Genomic DNA, 15,612 nt, shown 5'->3' on the forward strand with positions numbered 1-15,612 from the left:
TCTGTTCCTTCTCGCACGTGGACCTCTCTGATGTTTGTTTTCCTCCCCCAGCAGAGGGAATTTAACAGCATGCAGGACCGAGTCATGCTCTTGGCCGACAGCTCCGAAGACGAATTTTGAGTGGAACTGCAGTGTCCTTGGGAGAGCCGGTGACTTTTCAGAGGAGGGAGGGAGGGAGAGAGGGGGAGACGAAGAACGAGCGATTTTTCTGCTGCAGCGCTGCTCCCTCGGCCGCCCCGGGCAGGGGTGGTGTCCCCAGCCGAATGACAATGACAATGCTATGCTCTACGTGTGCCACCCGTGATGTTTGTTTTGATACAGTAGTGGAGATCTCACACTCGCCCCCGGCGCCTCATTCAGAGCCACAGCTGGAGCTGATCCACGTGGATGATTATTTTCCTCTTGCCCTGGTGTACTGTTTTGGTCCTGGCTGGCAGTAATCTAATCATAACAATTGCTCTCACCCATCCCAGGAATGGAAATCTTTACTGTGAATGACTTCTGTCCAATTCATTTTAAATGTTACATTACCTGAGCTAGAGTTCATTAGTGCTAAGATTAGCTGCTCTGCTTAATTAATGAGTTGTAAGCCTGAACTGTATCCCTGGCTGCCCGAGAAGTGCCCGTGTTCCGGGCTCTTGATACAGTTTGAAGCACATTTCTGCCCTTGGGTGCCCCCACTGTCACCCCTTTCTTCCTTCAGCTCTGCTCCATGCTGCTTGGAGACGCAGGAATGGCCTCAGCACCTTATTCCACCATGAAATTCCTTGTCCATGTCCAACCAGCACTGTCTGTTACAGCACAATAAATACCAGCGCTCACCTACTGATGGGTGGTCTTGCCTGGATCTCTTGGCTTTTGTGTGCAAGGAGGTGAGAGAAGAGGCAGGTCAGAGACTTCCCCAGCTTCTGCCTCCTGTTGGAAGGGCACTAGCTCCAGGTTCATCTCTTTCCAAGGCTGTATTCCCATAGGGATGAGAGTGGAGCCTCTGTACCCCTTTACCCCACTGGAAAATGCATTTTCAGCCCCTGACAGCTGCGTGAACTGCAGTGGCTTTGGGGAGTCTGGATGGGTCTTGTCTCCCAGGATGGTTTGGGTTGGAAGGGACTCTCAAGGGACCTGGTTCCAGTTCTGACACCTTCCACTAAACCAGGTTGCTCCAAGCCTCATCCAGTCTGGCCTGGAAAACTTCCAGGGAGCCACAGATTCCCTGGACAACTGGTCTCCAGACCATGGAACAGAGAAAGGCACTAAAGGCTGGGGAGCAGGTGGCAGTCACTGTTGAGGGATTTGTGGCTAATAGTGGGAAAACAGGAAGAGCTGGAGAGATGTCAGCTGTGGGGGGTGAGATGACCACACTGGGAACCCTTGGCTGTGGGGAGAAAGGTGGATTCATGGCACAGATGGATGCAGGGGCTTCTGGAGGTGCCCTGTTAGCCCTGAGTACTGAGGGAGACGTGCTTGAGGTGTCACAGCCATTGAGCAGGGGACAATAATGTAGCTTTGCCCAGAAATGCTGTCCAAATAGCCAGGAAAAGGGCTGCACTATTGATCTCTGCTTCCCACTGTGGAATTGCTCCAATCTGACATGCAAAACATCCATGTTGCTGAGGTGGGAATCGCTGTTCTGTGGGGAATCATCCTTCCTGCAAGGAACAGTGACTTGCTAGAGGAGAACCGATCAGAAAAGTAAGGGCAGACCCCACATCTGCTGAGATTAAATCCCAAAGCCTTGGGAGAAGTGGGAGGGAGGAGAGGTTGAGGAGGGGCAGGAGCAGGATTTGTTCCTTATGAAGGAGGAAAGGCCTGTCAGATGGTGAGCAGATGTCCTGTGGGAGTGTCAGAGGGATTGCAGGGCAGAGAGGACATTCAGAAGACCCTCGTGAGGTGACATCTCCCTTGAGAGGGTCAGGGCCTGCTCTGGACATTAAATTATCAGATGTGATGGTCTGAACAACCACTGCTCATCAGAGCCCAGGCACTCTCCTGTGAGCCTGTGGCACCCACTGGGGCATCTGGACAAGAACAGGTGGGACAACCTGGTTTCAAAATGCTGCTCTAATGCTCAGTCTTCCAGTCCAGCAGCTGTGTGTGGAACCTCAGTCATTCCTCCTGCTGGGTGCATGGGGAGCAGGTTGTGGAGACAACATTTTGGAGGGGTTCTTTGTACCCTAATTCCTCCAGGAGAAGCTTCCCCAGACAGGGCTCCACAGTGCATCTCTCCCTTTTTGTTCTTGAATCTTCATCCAGGAGGATTTTGCCTTGCTAAAAGCAGCCCCACATCTTTAACAGGCACTGACTGGCAATACACCATTAAATTCAAAATTAAGGCCTCTTTCTCACACAGTAAGCGGTCACTCCAAGTTAAGATGAAGTTTTCCCTCCAGGATCTCTCCCCTTTTCCTTCTCATTCCTAAGTGTTGGGGCTTGGAGGTGCCTGGGAGGTGTTAACAGTCCAGGGGATCATTCCTGGCTGTCTTGCACTATTGGGAAATATTGTCCCTTGGGCTCTCTGATAGTTTATTCCTGGTAAGGCACGGTGGGGATTGCAAAGTGGATATCTGATAAAATATCTGATAAAACACAGAGCTGCTGGGTCAGTCAGGAGGAGGAGGAGGGATGGCTGAGGAAGACTGCTGGTTTAAGTAGCCCAGCTCAGGCAGCTCAGGAGGATCCTTATGGATGGGTTGTCAGTTTGATGGACTGGGAAGGCGGGTGGGGAGGTGCTGTGGCCTTTTGTTGTGCTAATAAATCCCCTGTTTGGGAAACACTGCCTTTCTCCAGGGGCACTCAGCTTCCCTGCCTCTCTTCTCCCTCTCTAGCATAATGAACTTGAGGAATTAAAGGCAACACTGCCAGTCAGGATGATGAAAGTGGGGTTTTACTGTATGTGTGGGGGGCCCTGGTGTCCTCAGAACCAGAGTTCCCTCAGAGAGAGCATGGCAGGGGTGGCTTGGATGCTGGAAGTCAAGAAGAAAGGGAGGCCCAGTTGCATACACAGTTCAGTGTGAGCTCTCTGGTCTCCCCTGGAGACAGGTTTAGGAGTTAGATGGGTTTCCCAAAGGTTTTTCTTGTGCTCTCTCTGCACTGCCAGGCCTGACTCTGGCTCTGAAATCCTTCACCCAAGGATGGGACCTGACCACTGCTGCCAGCTTCCTGAGCTGCCCAGCAGTGCAGAGATGCCAACTGATGGCCATTTGGAGGGGAGGTTTCTGTGGAATAGCTGGTTTTGGTCAGCCCTGGAGGCTCCCTATGTCTTCAGCTTAACGTGGAAGCAAGGTGGACAGTCAGAACCAGCCTTGGCTCGAGGGAAGCTTGTGGGAGCCTTTGGAGCTCAGACAGGTTTCCTGCAGTGCCCTTGGCATCAGTGCAGTGTCTGCAGGTCCTTAAAGCACAAGCATCACTCAGCCCCTTCCCTTCTCATTCAAGGCCAATAGACTTTGGATTGAACTCTTAAAAATATTCTCTGCACAGCTCCTGGAGTTTGATTCATTCCCTTGAAAAGATCAGATAGCAGCAGGGAGGGGGCAGGGGTTCAGGTGGGACCTGGAGCTCCAGTGGCCTAACACTGCTGATTTAATCTTTCCCTCTGCCTTGCCAAGCCAGCAGATTCTTTTGGAAGAGGCAGGGCAAGGAAAGCAGCCAAGAAGGGCCCTCCTCATCCTCTGTGCTGGGTGAACTGCAAGTCCCTGAGTGCTGAGCGTGGTGACATTGGCATGGCAATGTCACTGCAGCAATAACAACCCCTGGACTCCACACAGGACAAGCCACTCACCTCCCTTTTGCATTTTCCTGCTAGCACAAGGCAGAACTTCATTGTAGGCACTGCACAACAGCTTTGGCATCTCCAGCCCCACTTCTGACAGAAGCCTGGCAGCTCTTGCCCCGATGGAATGCACCTGCACCACACAGCTGCTGATTCCTAAAGGTGTCTCTGAGGCCAGATGTTCACCCTGCTGAGGCTTCTCTGGACTGCACTGCTTCCACAGAGTGCTGTGAGCAGTCCTCGTGCTTCCTTGTGGTTTTCTATTTTGGACAGGAACAACTCCTCATCCTGTAACTATGGAATGTAGCACTTTGTTAAATGAAATCATTGGGAAATAAAAAGCTGTCCATCATAGCTGACTTTAAGTGCCTCGTCTCCCTGCTCTGTGGTTTATTCAGTGTCTCAGGTGAAGCTGTGAAGTGGTGCTTGGAAGATTTGAGTGTTGTGTTTCCCTCTCCAGGCTGCATGGTCAGTGCAAGGACTCGGGCTGGGCTTGCAGGGCTCATAGGAGCCGTGGGGAACCTCAGCCTGGCACTTTTTGGGTAGGATTTACCTGGAATTAGGTGTTTGCCGTAGCCTGGGATGAATAACACCCCCACCTTGGTTTGCAGTGGCAGGAATGAGCCCCAACAGTGACATCTCTGCACACCAGGACATTTTTTCTTTCTGTTTCATCCTGTTTCTGATTTGTCTGTGCCCATATCTTCCAACACCCCAGTAACAGGATGTGTGGCTGCCCTTCTCCCATCTCCCTCCACTAACAAGAGCCAGCAAGAACTATTTGTCACTGTGTGTATTTTCTCTTATGGAAAATGGCTTGTTCAAAACAAGAAATTCCCAGGGAAATAGCTGCTTGGGGATTGCATGAACACATTCTTTGCTAATTGGTAGTTGCCAAAAACAATCTGTATATTCATGAAGCTGTTTGCTGCACTGCTGGCTTTTTCCAGTGAAAAAAAACACCAAGACCTGCTGAAAGAAGATAAACAATGACAATGGTTTTTTTTTTTCCCCTAGGTCTATTTCCTTAGGAAATTACTCTCTGTGGTCTTGCAGCCTCTGTCCATCACCTGGTCTCCTTCTAACATCCCTGACTCTGCCAACCAAGCCAGGGGTTTGTGAAAATGGGGGAAGAGGAGAGACCATAATAAAAAAAAATAACCAAGAGAAGTGTGTGTGGAGCTGTTCTGAGGCTGCAGAAGTCCTGCATTTTCAGCATTTATATATGGCTTGATGGAGAGGATGAGCTGGATGTCCTGGAAATCACTGGGGTTCCTGCCCTGTGTGGGTTCCTTGGGGCTGAGCACAGCACAAGGATGAGTCTGGCACAGGGCTCAGCCTGTTTCAGTCACGAGCAGGACACTGACTGTGCAGAGCAGCACAGACAGCCCAGCTGGGGGGAGATTTCATCAATGTGTTTGGGAAGGACAAGACAAAGGCATTCCCTGCATGTTCTCCCCAAGTGCCACATCCACATGGCTTTAAAATCCCTCCAGGGATGGGGACTCCACCACTGGCCTGGGCAGCTCTGCCAGTGCTCAACAACTCTTGTTGGGAAGGAATTTTTCCAAATATCCAACCTAAACCTCCCCTGGTACAACAGCAAGTCATTTCCCCTTGTCCTATGGCTTGTTACTTGGGAGAAGAGAACAACTCCCCCTCGGCCATGAATATTCCTGCCTGGACATCAAGGCTCTGCTGAACATCATCCTTCAGCCAAGGCTGAGAAGCTTTTTCTGGACAGAAGGAGAGTATGGCACATTTCCATCATCAAGTGGCACTTGGGGACAGGACACTGACTGTGCAGAGCAGCACAGACAGCCCAGCTGGGGGGACTTTTCATCAATGTGTTTGGGAATGACAAGACAAAGGCCTTCCCTGCATGTTCTGGTGGTAAAGGCACACAACAGGATCTGTGCTCAGGGCCAGGCACAAAAATACCTCCTTTACTTTGAGGCAAACCTCATCCTCCCTGCTGTGAAACCCCCTGCTCATGTGGGGGTCACAAGCACTTTAAGGTTGGACCTCATGGGCAGAATTTCAGTGCACAGGGATGTTCCCTCTCAGCTTCCTTCAGGCTTACAGAGGTTTCCCCTTTTTTTCCCCCAGTGGGAAAAAACCTTTCATCCCAAGGGTGGGGTTTGGGTCTCAGCCAGCAGCAGGGAGTCAGCAGAGATGTTCCCAGCAGAAACATTTCCTTTGCAAGTGCTGGGCACTCAGTGCTCCACATGGTATTTGCAACCTGTTTTCCACCTCCCAGACACTACAGGGCTTTAAAATTTAGTTTAAGTCCTTTTGGCTTAGGTCTTAGTCTGATTTCCTGGTAAAAATCTCTTCCCACAGCGATGGAAATGTGCCATACTCTCCTTCTGTCCAGGAAAAGCTTCTCAGCCTTGGCTGAAGGATGATGTTCAGCAGAGCCTTGATGTCCAGGCAGGAATATTCATGGCTGAGGGGGAGTTGTTCTCTTCTCCCAAGTAACAAGCCATAGGACAAGGGGAAATGACTTGCTGTTGTACCAGGGGAGGTTTAGGTTGGATATTTGGAAAAATTCCTTCCCAACAAGAGTTGTTGAGCACTGGCAGAGCTGCCCAGGGCAGTGGTGGAGTCCCCATCCCTGGAGGGATTTTAAAGCCATGTGGATGTGGCACTTGGGGACAGGGGTTAAGGATGGCCTTGGCAGTGCTGGGGGAATGGTTGGACTTGATCTCAGAGGTCTTTACCAAATTAATGATTCTGTGGTTCTCTGACACTGAACAGTTGCCAAAGACCTGAGCAGCTCCTGGCAGGGCTGGGCTGCAGCTGGGCTGTGGAGGGACATAAATGGAGATTAACAGCAGCTTTTGACTGTCCCTTTCCAAAAATATCCCCAGAAGACTCCTGGGTCTTGCACATGGTGCATGGAGAGGAATGTTAACCTCTGTGTTGGGCCAGCATTCGGGAACAGAGCTGTACTTTCACTCAATTTTCCAAATCTTTAATGCAAAGTGGCTCTAGGAAGGGTAAATTACAGTCATCGAGGCTCTTCACTAAAGATTTCATTTCATCTGAGGCAGAGGAAATGGAACTGGGCAACAGAAGAGGCTGATGTTAACAGATTTTTATTTCTTGAATGAAGGAAAAATTTGTAGTGTGTTTATAAAAGAAATTAAATCCCTGCAAAAAAAGTGACTATAGTCATATAAAAGAAAATTCAGAATTAAATCAAGAGTGTTTGATGTAAATTTAAAATGTCTTCTCTTACACAAGCAAAGTCTCAATAAACAAAACATTTGCCAGGATCAGGCTGTAACCTGACCTGGGTTTTGTAGTCAAAATGTTTATACCACTGGATTTAAGTGTACTTTAGATCAAGAAGCTGAAAAATCCTTATTTTAAATAATTTGTCAACTAGATATTTTTTCAATTTTAGCTCTTTTCCCAAGGTTCATTCTTGCTGGTCAATATGCCCTTTAAAAGTTATTGATTTGCCTCTGGCAATCATCTACCCATGGAGTTGTGCTTTATTCTTTCCATAACTTAATCTGCAATTATGGAAGCAATTTTGGGCTTTCTGATTTAATTTTTTTTTCCCCCAGATTATTTATTCTTTGCATTTTTAATATTAAAAAAATAGCAAATAACAGTCTTCCATTCCACTGACTTACTGCATTACATTCCTGTCTGGTTAAATCTCACTTGGATACAGGCTGAAATTCAACTGAAATACCCAGAAATTGGATTTTTGTTACAAGAGGAGCAGCAGGGCTGCAGAATGGGAGCTGCACTGTTGCGTGAACATCCAGGATGGGTTTGTGGTGACAAACAAGGTAATTTGGGCACCAGGAGCTGAGGGGGTTGCTGGGGGGAGGTTGTAGTTTGTGAGATTAAATAACACACCAGTAATGTCAATCCTGCATCCTAGAGGAGTTTGGAGCTGCCCCCACTTCAGCAGGAACAGGAATGAAGAATTAACTAGAAAAAAAAATTGATATTATATTCAAGACACAGCCATGGCCAAGGAGACCTGCATAAAAAAAAAAATACTCTGGTACTGGGTTTAAAATGGGAAGGATGGAGGTAGTAAAATGCATCACTGAATCCAGGCTGGAGTGAGGGAAAGCTGAGCTGTGCCTCAGTGCTGGGCACGTGGGGTTTATTTATGGGCAGGAGGGTGCCAGGTCTGCCTCCTCTGGACCGTGGATTGCATGAGAAATGCTGGCAGAGGTTTGTTGGGTGTTTTGTCCTTGCTGGAAGTGACAGAAAAAGCTTCCAAAGCCACCATGGCTCGCAGGATCTGCCTGTTGGGAAGGAGGTCACTGCCAGGGAGCTGCAGGAGGAGGATGCACAATCCAGGGAAAACTTTCCTCTAGAACCAAAAGTGAAGGATGTGGATTAATAGCATGAAAAACAAAAGGCTAATCAAGGGATTTGGCTGCATGCAAGCTGTGCAGCTTCTATTAAAAAGGAGTATTTAACTAGATATTTGTTTTGCTGTCAGCATATTGGGCTTAAAAATGTGCAACTATTACCCTGAAACATCTGAAAGTGGAAAGGAGATGAGGCTGTGGAAATATTGAGGCAGAAGATGGGGGGATTTTTTTGGATAGCAGAGAACAGACTTTGAGGACAGAGGAAATAGAAAAAACATAATTTCACATTTACCCTGTAACAAAGCAAAGTGCTGTGAGCCACACCAGGGCTTGTGGTGCAGAATAGCATCCACATTTTTAGAATCTGCACAAGACTCTTCTGGACACCCCAGCCTGACAGAAACCTGGAGCTAAAATCTCAGTGTGGATTGCTTGTGAGCTTCACTACCGTGGCAAACCCTGAGCCCTGGCACTGGTGCTCATGAGAAAACCACAGTTTGGGAATTTTCTGTGGAAGAGGGATCTCAGCTGACATTTTATTTTTTTTTTTTTTTTTCCATTTTATGGAAATAAAATGTTAGTGTGGTTTTATGAGCTGAGAATTGATTCTGAAGAATGGTGAAGGAAAGGCTCCTGCTTACCTGGCTGTTCTTGAGGTTATAAACCCATGGCTGCTGCTTGTAAGACAAAATTGAAGCAATAACTGTGATTTTGGGTCTAGTCAGCAGCAAATGAGTGTATAAGACATCAAAAATTGATGCAGTGGAGAAGGGAAGTGGTGCAGCCTGGATTTAGCAAGTGAACCTGAGCACTGGAAACGCTGCAGATTAATTAAAATCTGCATCCAGCAAACCCAGGGACATTGCCATGGAGCTGCTGGACCTGCCACGTTTCAGGCAGTGATGGAAACATTTGCATGGCCATGTAACAGAGGCAGTGCAAGTGTGAAGTGTCTGGGCAGGGACACCTCCCACAAATTCATTTTTTAAGAGATGAGGAGGGCATGCCCCGGATAGATAGAAGAACCTGACAGAGATTTGGTCATGGCTGAGCACCCTGGCAGGTCTTGTGCTACTTGGGAGGAGGGAAACTTGATTCAGGTATGACTCTGCTTTTAGGAGAGCAGCAGGGCATGAGAAGCCAAGCCCTGGCTGGGATGTAGAGTCTGAAGGTCTCATGCCACAAGGCTGCTGGGGTGATCCACTAGCAAAGCAGTTCCATCAGCCTTGGTTTTTCCTTTCCTAAGAGGGTGAATGGCTCCCCTGACATGCTCCATCGTGTCCATCTGCCCACGACAGTCGGTGCTGCAGGCTGTTTTTCCTACATGGAACCGCAGCGTCGGAAGACAAAACGTTTATCTCTGTGGTTTGTTTCTTTCTCTCTGGTACACTGGAGTGTCCAAAGCCCAAATTCAGCAGAGATGAATTTTTTTGTTTTGTTTACTAAAGCAAACAGCCAGCTCATCACAGGGTGGGCGAGGATCACAGCACCTTCAGCCCCACACCTTCCTACTGTGCATCCTGCTCTGGACAGAGCTGAAGGAACAGCTGAGACCTGGACACAGCAGAGCCCACAGTCGTTTCTCCAAGTCCTTTTGCCCATTTGCCTCCACCCTGCAGATCATTTAGCATGAAGAAAGCAATTTTTTGCCTTTGATACTGAGAGCAGGGAGAGAGGTAATTGGAGCCTGGGAGGCTCAGTGGCTATCGAGCTATCTCAGCCCTGGCAGGTTTCTGATGTGCTGTAAACGCAGAGAGGAGTTACAATTACTACCCATTACTTGCCCTGGATGATGATTTATCTTGTAGCCACATGAAAGCAAAATCTCTCTGATCTGGTTCTTTTTTTCCCCCCCTGCACCTGATGAGGATGTGTCATATTTCAGATTAAAGGGATTTTCTTTGCCAGCGCTGAAGGAAAACCTGTGTGTGATGTTCGATTATTCTGTGCTTTAAAATAATATCCCCAGTAAGAAAGGAGCTGTTGCCATGCTGGTATCCTGAGAAATTGGATGCTGAAGGGGATACCTGGAGCATCTCATGAAGGACCACGGAGCAAATGGTTTAGTGGATCTTTTTTAAGCTCATTTGGAGGGGGTATGATGATCCATTTGTTGAGGAGTGACCTGGCATGCAGGAAATGAAGTCTGAGATTCTTCTATTGCTGCAGGAGCAACAGGAAAATGAGTTCCAGGCAGGACAACAAATTTGGTGGCTGTCCTGGGACATATGGCTTTTGGGATGGCAGAGTGTGGGAAATGTCACACGAGGTCAGAGCCCTTCACCATCCCCTCCCTGTGTGCTCTGGTCGACAACTGGCACTTCAGGATGAGATCTGGGGAGCCCTGATGGATAAAAGGAGCTAAATGGGGAGTTTCTGCCTTATTCTGGGATTGGTTTTATTTTTACTCAGGTGACTCCTCAAGAGCTGGGTCCTGAATTGCTTCTTGGGAACAGGCAGCAGCCTCTACCGCATGTCATCTCAGCGCAGAAATGGCATTATACCTCTGGAAATAGCCAAGATGTTCTAAACTTGACATTATCCCTTCTTTTCATGAAATATAATAGCACATCACAGGCGTGGGCTGCGTGAGAAACCCTCCTGGCAAGCGGCAGTGCCACTGATGGGGAGGATCGTGCCTGTGATGTCTCTTTGTCTGCTGCTCCCCTCCAACTCCTCTCTATTAACAGATGCTTTTCAAGGCAAAGAGAGAGGCTGAGCACAACCCGAACTCCCACCGCTTCAAGGCAAATCAGGCCCTTTTCTTTCAGCAGCCGGTTGGAAGTGCAAGTCACAGACTTGCCAAGTCTCACACGCAGAGCAAGGAGAGCTGATCTGCCTCTTGCTTCTCCTCCTGCCTCCTCCAGCATCCCTCACTCCACTGCAGGTTCTGCTGATTTGGGACCCACGAGGCAGAGGGGAGGTGGTGGCCTGGGGGGTTCCCTTCATGAAACAGCTTTGGGTGGTGACGTGGTGTCATTAAATCACAAATCACAGAATGCTTTGGGTTGGAAGGGACCTTAAAGATCATCGAGTTCCACCCCCTACCATGGGCAGGGGCACCTTCCACTGCCCCAGGTTGCTTCAAGGCCCATCCAGCCTGGCCTGGGACACTTCCAGGGGTGGGTCCGCCACAACTTTTCTGGGCAAAAAAATGATGGCTCTGCTTTAGAGATGCTTGAGATGATCTGTAGGACCAGATGAAAGAGAGGGAAAAGGTCCCAGGAAAAAATAAGGATGCTGGTCCAGCATGGATTTTACGTGCTACCAGAGCTTCAGCCATGGGCTGGAGAGCTTTGGTGTCACTGAGGCTGCGAGCGCTGTTTGTGTTTCAGGCACAGAAAAGCCCCTGGATCTGAACACAGATCAGAAGATGCTGCTGAGGAGCAGCTTGTCTCAGTCAGCAATGCTCTGTTGCTCTCCTTTGGGATGGGGATGTTGCAGCAGGATGTCACCAAATGCTGCCATGGCCACAGAGCCTGTTCGCTCTGTCCTTGCAGCCCAATTTGTGGTGGCTCCTGGTGAGGCTGGAGACTGAACCATTGTTTCAATGGTCTATTTAAAAGCACAGAGTCCTTTCAAAAATAGGAATGGCTGCAAATGAAAGAATTTTCTGGACACAGGCGAGAAGAGGCACCTAACTGCCCATAAAGGACATGATGTCCACCAGTAGCTCTGGAGTCCATAATCAAATGCTGCTGTGACCTGCTCTTCTCTGATATCTGGGCATTTCCCTGACAGCATGCACACTACATTTTTTAAAAACAGGTATGTCTGTGCCTGCTCAAAAGGCAACAGGATTTTTTTTTTGCTGCTCTTAAAAACCTGACAAGTGCCAGGGGAGTGCTCGCTAGCTCTGAGCAGCAGCACAATCCCTTTCTCCAAAGAGATTAAGTAGCAATGTTTCATGACTTTATTTAGCTGTATTTATGAAAGACCTTTGCAGAGATCCACCAGGATCCACCCTGGGAGCATCTTTGTCACCCTCATACCACCTGCACAGCTTCCAGGATTTGGTTTCCCCCAAGGATGGAGGAGCCTCTCCAGCACTGGCAGCTCATGAGTGTCTGCCTAAGCACCCCCATGGTCCCTCCACTTCTGGGTAAGAAATAAACCATCAGACAATCTGAGAGCTTGTAGATTCTTCCCTTGATCTACTGCCAGTCCTTGGATCGAGTGTTGGTGGTGAAAGCAGTAAGAAAAAGAAAGATAGGGTTTGGTTCTGCTAAAGGAAGCAAGCTCATGCCACCTTGGGCAGTACAAATGGGGACAGAAAAGGGTCTGCTCAAGTCCTTGGAGTGATTCAACAGGACAGTTCAGACTAATAAGGGCTACTCTGGGCTGTCCTGGAGGATGCTCTGCATTACCTGAGCTGGTGCCATGTCCTGTGGATTGTGAAATATATTTCTTATTCAAGGTCTGTGCCTCTCTCTACTGCTCTCACCACTGGTCTGTGCCACACTCCTGGTGCTGGGAGGGCTTTTTAGAAGGTCCCTGTGGGTCCTGGTTTGGGGCACAAACAGCTCCTGCTCTCTAAGAGCTCAGTCAATATGTGTTTTCCAAATGCCATGGGAATGGAAACAATTTTTTTTTCATCCTAGAAAGCAACTGGTGCAGGTATTCCCCCTGAATAATGCTTTGCAAAACCAATGGCTAGAGAGCTGTGTCAATTTTCTTTCTTTTTTTATTGCTTTCTGGGTGATTGCTGAGCAGACCTAGAGAGGAAACTGCAGGAGGTGAGCCTTTGATTGGTATTTCCAAAGGAAACACAATGCTGGGATCAAAACATCTCCAGCAAAAGCTTTCATTCCTGCTCCTCAGATCCTCATGCCACAGCTCTCCCAGGTTGCCCTGCCTGCTGGGTGACCAATTCCAGCTCCTTTCTGGAATTGCCTTGGCTGGAGAATGGAGTTTCAAATGCTCCCAACAGTGGGAATTTCACTGTAGCACTTTCCCTGATTTATGAATGGAGATGAATATGAAATGAAGCCCAAACCTCCTCTCCAAGACCATTTTCATCAGACCCTGGGCAGCATCAGACCCTTTCCAGTCCCTGGAGGAGAGGGAAGATGAGGAGGAGCTGGGAAGATGAGGAACTGGGAAGCTGCCAGGGAGAAAGAAGGTAGAGTTGGCCTTGGTCAGTACTTGACCTCTCAAGTGTTTCTGCAGTTTTCCAGACCCTGGGTTGTAACAAATCTCCTCACCCTTGTAGGAACTCCTACAAACTGCAGTTTCCCCATGTTTCTTTGGGCAAAGGAACCAGCACAGGCTGGGGCTGCACATCCCTGGAGGGCTCTGGAAGTACAAGGTGAACTTAGGAATGGTCACAGAGCCTCAGGGTCTTCTGGAAATTGAGATTTCCACTTACAGACACTTCTGACTCCCTGGGATAAAGTGGTCCTGAACAGAAGGAACAGAGCACTGTCTTCTCCAGGGAAACATATGGAAAAAAACAGTTCAGCAGGGGTTGTGAGGGTTTGAGCTGGCAGCAGCAGCAGAGGACTCAGGTCAGAACTCTGTCAGTGCTGACTTCACCCATGGTGAGAGAAATGAATTGATCCGTGGTTGTGAGAGCAGACAATGCAGGGAGCTGCATTTTGAGGTCACCTCTCGTGGCTGAAGGTGTGGGGCTCCCTTATAGGGCAGAGGCAGGGTGAATTTCTCTGTCCTGTGATGGCAAAGGGAATCTGTGGAGAATGGAGAGCTGCTGAGTGAACGTGCTGCAATTTCAAATCACTGCTGTGGAGCCCAAACTGGATTATCATGGTAAAACAGAGCAGGTAGCAATTATTTTTCACAGGGGTGATTGCTGTAAGCTGCAATCTTATGGATATATTTTTTCTTTAGAATGATTGGAGATGCATCTTCTCTCCTGCTGGGATTTGACCATAAAATCTTCACCAAGTTTGTGGCATTACTCATGATTACTTCAGGTGAGGCAAAAGGACAGGTGGCTGCAGCACTACCAACACATTTTCATTAGGCAGCCTTAGGTCTCCAGTTGTTTATAATTAGAAGTCAAACCACCATCCAGGTTTTTCAGATGGAGAAAGCGATGCCCATTTTGGTGAAAACCTTGTCAAAGTTTATTTGGCAGAGATGGAAAGAGCCCAATGGGTTTGCAACAACACTGCAACAGTTCATATGTCTGCAAAGACCAAGAATAACCAAATGTGAAATTAAATCACTAGTGTGAAGAACTGGAATTCAAGGAGTCATAGCAGTAAAAATCAATCAAGGATCAGCTTTATTCATATAGTAACTGGAACAGGCATAAAATGGCAAACAGGTTCTTAGAAATGTTGTCCAGGGGTGGTTCCATGCTGTGATGATTGATGGGTTGAATTCTTAATACTCCCTTTGGGTTTACTGTAAGCTGCTCACTCTTATTATAGACCCACTATATTTAATTTTGTTACCAAGTTAATTGTATTTTCCTTAAGAGCTCCAGTAGCCTGCTGTGTATTTCTGTGTCTTTGCCAATGAACTGCTCCACTTATTGGCTAATAACTGACTGTAAGAATTTTTCTTTATAAATGCAGTCTCCTTAAATGTTTCTGGTAACGTGGTCTGCATAAGTATTCTTCTGGCTTCTCTTTCAGTTTGCCTTGCTCTGAGCACAGCAATACTTTGAGCTACTTAAAGGTTTAGTGCCCCTTTGTCATATTTACTATCAGGATCTGAACTGCAAATAGAAAAATGACTGGTTTGTAAAAGCCACTCTAATTGCTCCCAAATCTCCCTTAGTGCAAGGGAATCTTGAAACAAATGCTTAGAAAGACTGGTTTTGTCAAACTGTGCAGTGTAGCTTGGAAATATTAGGGAAATAGCCAGGAAAGCAAGGAAAAACAGCCTTTCAGTACCTAAAGGGGCTACAAGAGAGATGAAGAGGGACTTTTGGCAATGATCCTTGCTGGATGTGGCCTGGACATCCAGTGGTTTATCCTTCCTTCACATCCCTGTTCAGGTAACCTCACCTTTTGCTGCCCAGGTGCTGGAGTGGGTAATTAGACCTGAAATAAAAACCTATAATGGATATAAATCATCCTCTGCAGACCTACAAGGTACTTACAAAGGAGAAAAAACTTCTAAGAGAGGCAGTAAACTTAGGTTTATGTCCTGGTTTTGGCGGGGATAATTTCTTCTTAGTCCATGGCTCTGCTTTGGATTCAATAAGAGAACATAAGCTTGATTTTTTTTAATTTTTCCATGGTGATAGTAACTATCCCTTTGGGAGAGTCACTTTGATATCCTCCATCAGGAGAAATCTCAGGGACACAGGAGATCACACTGAGGACATGCACAAGCTCTGGCAGCCTGGGAGGTCGAACTTGGAAACAGCTGGACAAAGTTCTCTGGCCTCTGCCATGCACTATAAATGCATCTTTTGTTTCACAGCTGAGGAGGCCTGAGGCAAGAGGAGTTGAAATTTGGCCTAAAGTCACATTGGCAGCCAGACATTTCCCATGAGTCACAAATCAGGGAAATTATTGT

The 15,612-nt window shown here is 47.7% G+C and overlaps 1 protein-coding gene across 4 annotated transcripts in view; it reads left to right on the forward strand.

Annotated features, from left to right (window-relative positions):
* The window catches only part of ARMH4 (armadillo like helical domain containing 4), a 55,384-nt gene extending 51,253 nt beyond the window's left edge, over nucleotides 1–4,131 (forward strand). For 2 of the 4 annotated variants that reach the window (XM_023927319.2, XM_086894022.1), the window contains exon 8: nucleotides 52–4,131. In XM_023927319.2, the coding sequence (XP_023783087.2) occupies nucleotides 52–120 (69 nt within the window). In that variant the 3' untranslated portion in view covers nucleotides 121–4,131. The remainder of the gene's footprint in view (nucleotides 1–51) is intronic. The other 2 variants (XM_086894019.1, XM_086894020.1) reach the window with 1 other exon arrangement.
* Nucleotides 4,132–15,612: the final 11,481 nt, after the last annotated feature.

This window comes from Cyanistes caeruleus, chromosome 6, assembly GCF_971803275.1.
Source record: "Cyanistes caeruleus chromosome 6, bCyaCae1.hap1.1, whole genome shotgun sequence".
Taxonomy (NCBI): domain Eukaryota; kingdom Metazoa; phylum Chordata; class Aves; order Passeriformes; family Paridae; genus Cyanistes; species Cyanistes caeruleus.